This window comes from Rhinoderma darwinii, chromosome 3 (assembly GCF_050947455.1).
Source record: "Rhinoderma darwinii isolate aRhiDar2 chromosome 3, aRhiDar2.hap1, whole genome shotgun sequence".
NCBI lineage: Eukaryota > Metazoa > Chordata > Amphibia > Anura > Rhinodermatidae > Rhinoderma > Rhinoderma darwinii.
The window spans coordinates 309,503,225-309,516,749 of NC_134689.1; the positions used below are offsets into that span (position 1 = coordinate 309,503,225).

General features: G+C 42.7%; 1 protein-coding gene across 1 annotated transcript in view; it reads right to left on the minus strand.

Moving 5' to 3' along the window:
* Positions 1-2,278: 2,278 nt before the first annotated feature.
* Positions 2,279-13,525, minus strand: part of AGBL1 (AGBL carboxypeptidase 1) — a 560,672-nt gene continuing 549,425 nt past the window's right edge. Inside the window, exon 21 of the mRNA XM_075855278.1 lies at positions 2,279-2,602. Coding sequence (XP_075711393.1) covers positions 2,281-2,602 — 322 coding nt within the window. The 3' untranslated portion in view covers positions 2,279-2,280. The remainder of the gene's footprint in view (positions 2,603-13,525) is intronic.

Consider the following 13,525-nt stretch of genomic DNA (forward strand, 5'->3'; position numbering starts at 1 on the left):
TACATTACCTCCAGCCAGGACGTGACGTGTATTCATTCTCCTGACCACTTCTGTGTCGGAAAAAGTGTTGCAGGGTACTCTGAAATATGGTGCTTGGCATAAACCCCATATATTTCAATGTTTTTACACTAGAAAACTGATGTAAATACATGAATATATCTGCCACACAGTGTTTATATAGCAAACATTATTACAACTGATAAAAAGTGATTGTGTAGCGGATGCATAGAATAATATCAATTTGCATCACTTTTTTTTTTCCTGTTTTTTCTGGTTCTATTTACAGGACTCCAAAGATATGTTTTATGGATCCTGTGAAAAAATAAAATAACCCACTTCCCATAGAAGTGAATTGTTTATTTCAAGGAATCCTTTTTTTTCTGACAATCAAGTTATAATATGCTAGTGTGTACAGGGCCTAAAGCCATGTTTACGCAGCAGTTTATTTTAGAAGTGTTTTGCATTCGTATTTGTAAGCAAAACCAGGAGTGGCACCTACAAATGAGAAAAGTATTTTGGAAAGATTTGCACTAATGTGTTTTGGAGCCACTTCTGGGTTTAGTTTGCCAAATACTGATGTAAAATACTGTCCGAAATACTGCCATGTGAAAGAGGCCCAAGAGCGTGTTTTTTTGCAGTATGTTTTTTATTCATGATGACCGATCCTATTTTTTATAGAACTCCAAAATTATGCCAAAGTACATAATTTTGTATAAATCTAACTGCAGACCAATCTAAACTATGAGGGTCCAGGTGTTGTGGCCATAATACGGACACTAAAATGCGTCCGTATTGAGGTATCAAACTATTCATACATTCTTGTGCTACAATAAATAAATATCGCTGATTTAAGATCTCTAGTTTCTTCAAACAATGAAATGTATACCCCATGACATTCTTCAAGAAAGAGGTAAACACATGAACCAAAATAATAAAAACCAGATAATATTATTATTTTGATGATGATTATTATAACAATAGTAATAATAATTTTAAAGCACGAGAGAGACTGGTAGTCAAAATTACAATAGTATTGAACTTTTAAAAAGGAAAATTATCGACCAACAGAATATTGCACAGAAGTGGACAGCTTTGTGTATTCTGGGGGCACCATCTGAGCAGAATTGTTATTATTACAACCTCAAGGGTAACTAAACTTTAAAAAAAAACTGGGATGAGTGAGGTGCTGCTTCGTTTCTGAGCGGCTTTCGTTGAACGAACGGCGTACAAGCTCATAGACTTTCTATTGAGCCTGTACACCACTCAGAGGAAAGCCGATCAGAAACAAAGCGGCACAGCACTTACCTGAGCACTTCTGCCGCCTCATCTTAGTGATCGTTGGGAGTCTCAGAAGTTTGTATTGTTGAAGGTCCGTGCACTGACATATCAAAAGTTTTTTAAATGTTTATTTACCCATTAAGTATTTTACATTTAAAATCCCAATTTAATGTAAAATATTGACAATATTTTACCATATGTTTATTTAATTATTTCTCCCAGCAATGGGACATAATTCACAAGCAGTTTGCACCATTATTTTTCCACCTACAGACAACTTTTACTTACTTGCTGCAATTATAGATTTTTTTTTAATTTAGTACTCTGCTCTTAACCTATGTGTAATATATACAGATAGTAAATAAAATATTAATACCAATTGTAGGTCAGGGGAGCGTAATTTTAAAAGTTATCTGCCTATCCAGCGGTGGACAGACAGTAGAAGGCCCTGGAATAAGAACAGTATGTGGTGGAATTGGCCCACCACACCTGCTAGGCCCCTTTGCCTACTGGGCCCCTGTGCAACTAGACAAGAAGAACATATAGTATGACCAGGCCTACCTACCTATCTGTCTGTCTATCAATCTACCTACCTACCTATCGTTTTCTCTGTCTCTATGACATAAAAGTCTTTAAAGTACTTCACATATACTGTACTATATTTTGCTTTGACAAACATTTTATTGCAAACAACAATGAACAAAATCCTTAGTTTGTATTGACCATTTCATTTAGCTGTGGTCTTAACCATCTATATTATGTTACCACATGTAAGCATTAGAACCAAAGACCCTTTGTACAACCATATTTTAACCAGCGGGCTTCACAAGACTTGACATGAAACGTAAAATAATGACTTTTCTTCCTCTTATGTCTCCATATGTGTTTCCAAACATCTTTGTATGCAGAGTATAACATCTTTTCTAGTAATATTTTCATATAGCAAAACTAGCTTTCCTTTATGTTACCTTAGTCCTAAAAAAACATCAAATCCCCTACATGTTAATAAAAGTAATGACCCATTTGTGTTTTGCTAGAGTTCTCAAAACTCTGCTCACATAGAGAGGAAGTTGCCTCTGGAGAGCAGCTATATTGCTTTGAGGACATTGTGAGGGATTTTCTCGAGGAACCATTATAGTTGGAGGAGAAAGCCCCCTCCTTCATATCTGATGTTGGGGATTGACCCTTTCTTGTTCCATGATCTTCCTCTGAAAGTCGGTCTTCAGTTTGGGCACCCATCTCTGATATCTCCTGATCGGAGCAGCTATCTGTATTATAGTCAATCTCTTCATCACATGGTGGCTCATCGTCAGTTTCAGTATTGCTGCAATGCAAGACGACAAGAATTAGTGGCGTACACATGATTAACCATTTCCGATATCAACGCATTTCCTGCACAGCAAAAGGATTAAGCAATTATACTGTGTAATTACTTAACCATGTCACAAAATATACTTTACCTTCCGCACTCAGAGAAAGTTATTACTCTTTTATTCTGCAAACTGGTGTTGAAAAATCTCGTTGCTTAAACATTTCAGCTTCTATTGTGATCTTTTTTTATTGTGCATTCCTCCTATACACTCATGACCACATTATGGAGGTTGCAGATAAATATATTATTAACTAATTGGAAAGGCAGTTTTTACATTTTGCGCTACACACAAATATGAAGTGGTCTTTTTATAGAGCACATATAGATTGATGATATGTTTACAGTTTATCTTCAGTGTATTCATCATGAGAATCTCATGTGAATAAAATAAAAATATAACAAGGATCATTGTCCCTTGTAACGTTGATTCTTCCCTGCACATACATTGAACATCTTACTCAGCTATACATCAGATGCATTCAAAACAATGCAGCCAGTATGACCAAAAGAGCACGTCAGTGATTTATAACCCTGTACATACGTATCAGCAGTTTCTTTACACCAGTATTCTAGCTGTTGGGAATAGAAGAGTTGCTTGGGCAGATGGCACATGCCAATGATATAAGAACATTACCAGGGAGAGAAACATATGATTGGCAAACAAAGCCAGGATTGGAACATAAGCATTGGTACTTGGCTAATTTCAGAATCATAACAGGTGACTGCCAATGGGCATTTTCTCACATTTACTTGATTTAGGTCAGTCACAAAAGTATTTAAAAATATATTTGATAGACTTTTTTCTCTTTAAAACTTAATGTGCCACCACAATTATTTAATTATATTTATTACCCGTTGCTTACATGGCACCAACATATTCTGCAGTATTGTACAGAAATTGTCATCACTCACATTATCCCCCGTCACCAATGGGGCTCACAATCTAATTTCTCTATATCAGACTCACACTAGGGTAGGGCCAATTTCATAGGAAACCAATTAACTTATCAGTGTATGTTTTTGAGAGTGTGCGAGGAGACCTATGCAAACACATGGAGAACATACGAACTGCATGCACATAATGCCCTCGGCCGGTTTTAAACCCGTGACCCCACTGGAGCAATTCATCAGTACTACAACTGAGCCACCATGCTATATCTGAATGTGGCTCTCAGGCTAAGAAATGAGTCAGTACTCAGAACCTCCTAGATATGTCTCTTATTTGCCATGTATATTTGTTGGAGCATTACAATACACCCCTGTGCATAATTTTTTGCTAGGTAATTGTCCCTGTGCTGCATCATCACTGCAAACTTTAGGTATTAAGGGCTATTATCATATGTTCTGCATCAGTATGTGTATGTATGTGTATATTATAAAATAGAATTACTAGAAAAAAATAGACCCATTAGTTCCAAATACTGCTCAAAATGTTGAAAACACTTAGTACATTTATCGGAGTTATATAGAAACAGCACGTGTCATGTAGTTTTCCCAAATGCAATGTGGAAGCACTACCACAAGAATGGTAACACTCATTCAGGGAAGTGTTAGGCTCTGTTCACATCTGCGTTGTGGGCTCGTTCTGATGTTATCCCTTACATTTTTTAAGTACTGTTCCACAACACTCAAGTCAAGGGTTTATGAAGTTGAGTTTCAAACATGAGGCTTATTACCTCACATTAAATCTAAACCCCTACTTTACGTGCAAGAATACACTTGAAGGAATATTTCATGTGTGTGATGTAGGGCCTGCTGGACGTCGAGCAAGGTGGCAGCAGCGCTTGCTAGGGCATGGCTGCAGTTAATGGATGTTGTTGCTCTAGTCTCACAACTTATCATAGAATGTTTTTGCAGTATTGTAAAATAAATGACTACTTTATTTGCAATTGTTTTTAATAGCTTGTATTATAAACAAAAGTAACTCTGCACATTTGGATTTTCAGTCCTCTGGTGTAATCGATAGTTAAAAGAAATAGGGAGGTCATTTCACATCTGGCACAACATGACTGATAAATGTTCAAGTGAATAGAAAAAAAGGGACTCTAGTAGATGTAATTTTCTACACCCGGGCTTGACATATATATTAAGTCAGCAAAGTAATTATTAGATACTTGCTTCCCATATCGCAAGGAGCAGCTCCCCCCCGAGGCAGATTCTAATGTAATAAATGTAAATGAAATTGTACATTATGTACGGAATTCAAATGTAATCACAATGCATTAGTTTAGGCTGAAAAGCAAAGACAGTAGGAGGCAAACAGGTATATAATACTAAGAAAGACATTGCATAGTGTACCGACAGCAACAAAATGTATATATTACTGGTAAACCTATGACTAGAGATGAGCGAACTTATGAAAAGTTCGGTTCAGCAGGTTCGCCGAATTTCGTGAAAAAGTTCGATTCGGACCGAACTAGTTCTGACCGAACCTGTAATACAAGAAAGCCCCTAAAAATCGTGTATAACACTGTTTAAAAGCCCTAGAAGCCCTGTAGAACACTCTTAGGTCACTCATGAGTGTATCCAAGTACTTTTGAGCTGTCTTTAAGGCAAAGTTAGTGTCAAAGTTACGCCAACATGCATGGCTATAGGAAAACGGATGGGACACGGTAATAACTAACAGAAACCACTGCACTTGTGCATGTTGTATGCTTAATGCATTGTTAAAAAAGGTACAAAAATTAACCATTTTAGGCGGCAGATGCCTGCCAGGGTTCATACATATAAGGTGGTAAAAGAAGAAGCAATGGATTTTGACAAGCCCTCCAAAAATTGACCCTTTATGGTGGCAGATGCCTGCCGGGGTTCTTCCATACATGGATGTAAAAGCAACAACAAGCAATGGCTTTTGACAATCCCTCCAAAAATTGACCCTTTTTATTGGCAGATGCCTGCCGGGGTTCTTCCATACATAAATGTAAAAGCAACAAGCAATGGCTTTTCACAAGCCCTCCAAAAATTGACCCTTTTTATTGGCAGATGCCTGCCGGGGTTCTTCCATACATGGATATAAAAACAACAAGCAATGGCTTTTCACAAGCCCTCCAGGCCTGCTTGTAGCAGACGGCAGTGGAGGTGTATTGGTGGTAGTAGAGGTAGCCAACACAGACAGATAGGGTGGTAGACTGGTAGTAGCAGCACATTAAAAAAAAAGAGACTGGACGACAGTCGCAGGACAAATCCCTGTGGTGGGGCAGGCCTCAGGCCTGCTTGTAGCAGACGGGCGGCAGTGGAGGTGTATTGGTGGTAGTAGAGGTAGCCAACACAGACAGCAAGGGTGGTAGTAGCAGTAGCAGCAGCACATTAAAAAAAGAGTGGACAGGACAGAATCCCGTAGTAGCAGGCGGCAGCAGCAATGTCAGATCTAATCAGTGGCATCAGGCACAGGGGTTTTAAAATCCTTACCGATCCACGCTTGATTCAATTTCAGAAAAGTGAGGTTTTCCAAGCTGTTGGCGGACAATCTTGTTCGCTTAGTGGTGACGAAGCCCCCTGCCGCGCTGAATACCCTCTCTGACGCTACACTGGAGAGTGGACAAGACAGTACACCCATGGCAAACTGGGCCAGTTCTTGCCAATGATCCAATCTGCTGACCCAGAAGTCCATGGGGTCTGGGATCAGCATTTCTGATGGAGAAAGGGCACAGTCCAGGTACGAGTGAACCTGGTTGTTTAGGTGCTGCACCTGGTGATGGTGAACATCCCTTTGGTGACTACGATGTGTGTCAGGTCGGGGTATTGGATGTAAAAATGTGGTCATCATATTTTCCAAACTGAATTGGCTGCTGCTGCTGCTGCCGCCACGGCTGCCGCCTATTGCAGAGGTAGCTCTGCCAGAGGCGGTGGAACGATGAGACAGTGGGGAGCGGAGAGTGGCCCCCCGGTCAGACATGCTTGCAGCAGGTGTTTGCCGTTTGAAAGCCGTGACAAGCTGGCTGCATAGCTTCTCTCGATAAGCCAATTTTGCCTCCCTCTCGGAAGGCGCAAAAAAACTCCCCCATTCTGGCTTTATACCGAGGGTCTAAAAGTGTGGCTATCCAGTACTCATCTCTTTGCTTCATGCTAACAATACGACAGTCAGCGCGCAAGTAACGAAGCATACAGCTCGCCATCCTGGCGAGCGTTTCAGAGGGCCCAGTTGGTTCCATCTCCGCCCCATACTGCCATGGTTGTCCATCATCAAGGTCGTCGTCAGACTCGTCATCACCACCATCACTGTCATGTTGTGTGGCTGCCTCGTCCCCTATCCCTTCCTGTGATTCCATCTCCAAATCCAGCTCCTCTTCAGGTCCTGTTTCCTCATCCTCCTCATCCTCCTCCTCCTCCTCCTCAACATCCATAGCCAGATGTGATCCTTCCTCCATCCTTTGCTGAATCATCGCTGTGAGCGTTTACTCCATAATGAATATCAGCGGCATAACATCGTTCATTCCGCTAGCGTCACGGCTCACAAATCGTGTGGCCTCTTCAAAGGGCCTCAAAACGCGACATGCGTCTGTAACCAGCTGCCAGTGCCTGAGCTCGAAATTACACTGGCTCCAAACGCTGCCCGTCTGCTGCATCAGGAAATCATTCACGGCTTTCCGCTGTTCGTACAGACGGTCCAACATGTGCAGGGTGGAATTCCAGCGTGTTGGAACGTTGCAAATCAGGCTGTGTTCTGGGAGATTGTTTTGACGCTGCAAGTCCAGGAGGGCGTGCTTAAATGCATACGAACGTCTAAAGCGAACGCAAACCCTCCTGGACATGGCCAGCACACCCTTCAAACCAACATATTACTTTAACCCCTTAATGACCAGCCTATTTTGGACCTTAATGACCAAGCTATTTTTTACGTTTTTCAATCGTCGCATTCCAGGAGCTATAACCTTTTTATTTTTGCGTCGACATAGCTGTATAAGGTCTTGTTTTTTGCGGGACAAGTTGTATTTTTTACTAGCACCATTTTTAGGTACATATTATTTATTGATTAACTTTTATTAACTTTTTTTTGAGGGGGAATAGAAAAAAATCTGAAATTTCGCCACTCTTTTTTGCGTCCTAAATCTACGCCGTTTACCGTGTCGTATAAATAACACAATAACTTTATTCAGCGGGTTGTTACATTTGCAACGATACCAAATTTGTATAGTTTTTGTATGTTTTACTACTTTTACACAGTAAAAACGCTTTTTTTTCTAAATTATTTGTTTTTGTGTCTCCATATTTGAAGAGCCGTAACGTTTTTATTTTTTTGCCGATGCGGTTGTATGAGGGTTTTTATTGGTACTATTTTGGAGTAGATGCGACTTTTTGATCACTTTTTATCACATTTTTTTAAAGTCAGTATTCACAGAAAACAGCAATTTTTCCATAGTTTTTTATAAAAAAAATTACGGCGTTCACCGTGCGGGTTAAATAATGTAATAGATTTATAGTCGGGGTCGTTACGAACGTGGCGATACCAAATATGTGTAACTTTTTAACTTTATTTTGTTTTTTTAATAGTAAAGCATTTTGTAAGGGGAAAAGCTGGGTTTTTCATTATTTTTCACATTTTTTTTAAAATTAACTTTATTAAACTTTTTTTTCACTTTTTTACTAGTCCCATTAGGGGACTATAATATGCGATTCTGCGATCGCTATTATAATACACTGCAATACTTTTGTATTGCAGTGTATTACTGCCTGTGTATTACTGCCTGCGGCATGATCTATTAGGCATTCACTCCAGGCAGACCTGGGGGCCTTTATTAGACCCCCAGCTGCCATTAGACACACAGACACTCGGCGATCGTATCGCCGGGTGTCGGTGGGAGAGAGAGGGAGCTCCCTCCCTCTCTCCAAAACCACTCAGAAGCGCTGCTCGCTATTGAGCACCGCATCTGAGGGTTTAAACGTGAGATCGATACTAATATTGATCTCACACAGCAGAGCAGGGACGCTCCCAGCCCTCAGCTGCCTCTCAGCTGAGAGCAGGGAGATTTGACAGCTCCCTGCTCTGTTTACTTATTCCGATGCCGCGACGTAAAAAGTCTATGGAATCGGAATAAGGCCCGTTAGTGACCGACGTAGAAACACGATGGGCCGGTCACTAACGGGTTAAGAAGCGTGTTATGACCAGATTGATCACATGTGCCATGCAAGGAGCGTGTGTCAGGTGACCTAGACGCAGTGCAGCCACAACGTTCTTCCCGTTATCAGAGACAACATTGCCCAGTGTGAGTTTCAGAGGAGACAGCCAGCGTGCGATTTCCTCCTTGATGCACAGCAGCAGCTCCTGCCCTGTGTGGCTTTTCTCGCCCAGGCTCAGCAGTTGTAAGACAGCGTTGTGGCGCTTCACCTTGCACCTATGAAAAGAGGAGGGAGGAGGAGTGGAAGATACACTGTGTCCTGTCGGGGACAGGAAGACCTCCAAGGAGGAAGGCAAGGAGGAGGAGGAGGAGGATGGTAGGCGCCTGGTGTCCGGAGTTGAACCAGAAAGATACAAGCGTTGTGGTGGTAATGCCTGGCATTGCTGCGGTGGTGCATCGGACTGCAAAATATTGACCCAGTGGGCCGTGAAAGACATGTACTGTCCCTGCCCATAGTTGCTGCTCCACGTGTCGACGGTGGCATGTACCCTGCTGCACACGAATAATTGCAAGGACTGGCACAACTTCTCCTCCACATGCTTGTGCAAGGCAGGGACAGCTGTTTTGGAGAAGTAATGTCGGCTAGGTATTCGCCACCTAGGCTGAGCGCACGCCATCAATTGCTTGAAGCCAGCGGAGACGACCAGGTGGTACGGCAGCGACTGCACCACCAACAACTTAGCCAGGTGTGAATTAAGCCGCACGACAAGTGGATGACTGGGTATATATTGTTGCTTATTGGACAACGATTCCGTAATGGATAACTGACGGGACGTAGGAGGAGCACTAGATGACAGTGATGATGATGATGATAACGACGACATGGTGGATAAGGCCTGGCTACTACTTAGATGACAGGGACTCGGAGCAGCAGCAGCAGCTGCAGAGGGGTCTTCATTAGATGTACATGATGATGGTGGGGCATGTCGATTGTCCCACATGGCCTTGTGATGCCGCTCCATGTGTTTACGTAGAGCGGTAGTTCCTACATTGCTGCCCTGCCCACGCCTTACTTTCTGCTTGCAGATACGGCACTGTGCCATGTTTTCATCCTCCGGGAAGATACAGAAAAATTGCCACACGGCAGAGTACCGTAATGAGGTAGTACCACGTCCACCACCACCCGAGCTTGCCCCTTGTCTGGCAGGCTTTTTTCGGGAGCCTACACCAGCATCAGTGTCGCCGTCACCAGCTCCTGAGCTGACCCTACCGCTGCAACGTTTTGCAGATTGACTTCTGCCCCTACCTCGGCTTGGCTGTTTATCACTGCCAGTGCCGCCACTACTGCCCTCCTCCTCTGACTCCGTCATCACCTCGTCACCTGGTTCCCACGTCCTGTCTAAAACCACATCATCATCATAGCCTTCCTCATCATCCCCGCCACTTCTGTCACTGTGTTGTGAATGTTATGTGACATCATGGCTGGCTCCATGCCCCCCCTCATTACTGCGTCTGCCACCACGGCTACCACCACCAACACCCCCACTACCGCAGCTATGCGTCGGACACCGCTTCCACCTCCACAACACACACTGTTGGCTGACTCGCGGAAAACAAATCATCATCCTCACTATGTTGTTCAGTGTCTTCCTTCGCACCCGAGGAGATGTCTCTTAGGACTCTCAGGAAAGATGGCTTCCCGCTAGGAAGGGGGAGCGAAGACATAGATGATGGAATGGAAACGCTAGAAATACCTATATTACTACTGTCACTGTGCCAAGGAACTCTAGAGGATCTGGAATCCAACGAAACCTGGCTTGTAGCCAGATCGTGAGAGTCTTCCTGCTGAGATGACCGCGAGCCAGCCAACCAGTCCACAATGGCCATATTGTCTAAAGTAACCCGCCCACCGGAGGAGATGGACAAGTCTGGCTTGCTGATACTGCTACTACTACCAGCAGGCACATGGCTGCTGCTACTAGTGGAACTGGGCACATGTCTTGTGCCACAAATGCTGGTACTGGGTCTGGCACCAACAGATCCAACATTTGGACTGGAAGAGGAGACGGCATGGGTGTTTTTCCTCTACCCCGTCCTTGCACAACCTTTTTTTCACCAGACATTTAACTGCTGGAGTGCAGCAAGTTGAATCAAAACCTGGGGGATGAGCCCCTTCTAAAAGAGTATTCATACTGACACTGGCTTGGCAAATGGCAATGAATGAGAATTTCTATCAGCCACGCCGCGGTGCACTCAGGGAATGCTGGGCCTTGTAGTACTACTACTACTACAAAGGCTGCCTGTATTGCAAGTTGTATTGTTATTTGTTTGTTATGTTAACGGCCGGGGATGAGCCCCTTCTAAAAGCGTATTCACACACTGGCTGAGTAGTGAGTAGTGGATGAGCCCCTTCGATTGCTGGATTCCTGCCTTTTAGATTCCTAAAGCTTTCCCTTACTGCATAGAGATGCTATCCCTACAGCTCCTGTCTAAAATGGCCGCTGAGCTCCGTGCATAGACTTTTATTGCAGGCTTGAGCCCGCCCCTATGCAGGCCTCCCGATTGGCTGGGAGAGCCGTTTGCAAGGCATTATGGGGTAGCCTGATGTCAGGTGATCTTGTGAAATCCTCCATTTTACATCTAACATGTGGCAGGCGCCAAAATGTAGCCGGGTTCGGTCAAAACGGGTTCGGCCGAACCCGGTGAAGTTCGGACCGAAACCGGGTTCGGTTGTCCCGGTTCGCTCATCTCTACCTATGACATTTTATGTTCAAACACATGTCCAACTTACACAACTCTGTAATAGAGTCTGCTTCCACTCAATCCTCAGGTACAGTGGACATAAAAGTCTACACACCCCTGTTAAAATGCCCGGCTTTTGTCATGTCAAAAAATCAGTGCAAGTTGAATCATTTCAGAACTTTTTCCACCTTTAATGTGACCCATAATCCGTACAATTCCATTGAAAAACACACAAATCATATAGAGGTGAAAAACAACAACAAAACTACAATAATGTGGTTGCATAAGTGCGAACACCCTCTTATAATTGGGGATGTGGTTGTGTTCAGAATTAGCCAATCACATTTAAACTCAGCTGCCATTATTTAACGCATTGGCGCAGAATCACATACATGCATGGCACAGAATACAGCTATTAGCGCATTCTGACATGCATGTATGTGAAGGAGATCGTGCGGGCACAGAAGCTATGCCCGCACAAATTCGCCGCGGGAGCCCGGCTGTGACTGACAGCCGGGTTCTCGCTGCAACGGCTAGGAATGGAGGAAGCTCAATTCCCGGCTGTTTAACACCTCAAATTGCGCGGTCAATAGCGACTATGACATTTAACTTCTTTGACAGAGAGAGGGAGCTCCCTCTGTCACCGATCGGCGGCCTGCGAATGCAATCGCCGACGGGTTGCCATGGCAGCCGGGGGCCTAACAAAGGCCCCCATGCCTGCTCTGGCTGTATGCCCATTAGGCCGTGCCAGAGGCCTGGCCTATTAGATTGCCTGTCAGTTTTACACTGACAGTATACGATAGCATTATTGCCCAAGTATACCAAAGCATTAAATAAGCGATAAGAAGATCACATGGTAAAGTCCCCTAGTGGGACTAATAAAAAAAAAAATGTAAAATAAGTTTTTTTTTTTCATGTTTTAATAAAAAAAGATTACTGTAAAAATTAAAATAAAACCACTTTTTCGCCATAAAATGTGGTCTTATTTACTAGAAGTGCAAAAATACACAAAACACACACACACATATATGGTATCGCCAGGTTTGTAACGACCTGAGTAATAAAGTTCTCATTAAATGGCTGGGTAAACGCGGTACAAAATAACACAAAACAATGGCGAATTTTTTTTTTTCCCATTCCCGACAAAAAAAACAACTAAATAAAAGTTAATCAATAAATCCCATGTACCCCAAAATGATACCAAATGAAAACGACATCTCGTCCTACAAAAAAACAAGTCCTCATATGGTGACATCGACATACTAAATAAAAAGCTACGGCTCTTGGAATGCGGCGATGCAAAAACAAAAAAATTTTATTAAAGTGTTTTAATTGTGCAAAAGTAGTAAAACAAAAAAAAATAAAAATGTTTTGTTCTTTATTTTTATTTTTCCACCCTAAATGATTTCAGTTTGTTTTTCAATAAAATTGTACAGATTATAGGGAACATTAAAGGTGGAAAAAGTTCTGAAATTATTCATCTTGGACCGATTTTGTAACATAACAAAAACCTGACATTTTAACAGGGGTGTGTAGACTTTTTATATCAACTGTATATATACACACCTATAAAGACACTTTTCACTAATAAAATGATCTTCTCTTTTTTCATATCTAGGTGTGTTGCAATATGAGCAAGCTCATTACAGGCACCCAAGGTGTTAACGAACGCTGGGTTGCCTGCAGAATCCGGGGTAGGGAGGGCAAGAGATGATCATAACGGGGTGCGTTTTTCATGCTTTCCTATTGGCTGTTGTGTTGGGTTTGGGAGGGGCGTTTAAAAGTTTCATATACAACCGCATGTAGCCCCTTACCTTCACCCAGCGTATTCTGTTCAATCAAATCGACCACCCTCCCACTGCTTTTGTATATGATGGTGGTTTACGACTGATATTCTAATGCTTATATTGTATTTATAAAGACTTTAATTATTTTATTTGTCACAGCTTGGCAGAGGAGAGAACCTTGCTGTCAGTCGTGTGATGATGTACTCACATGCCCACCTTGGACAAGGTGGCTGTCACAATAAAGAGCCTTCTTTTGATGCCCCCTCTCTTATGTTGCAAGGTGCTCTCTC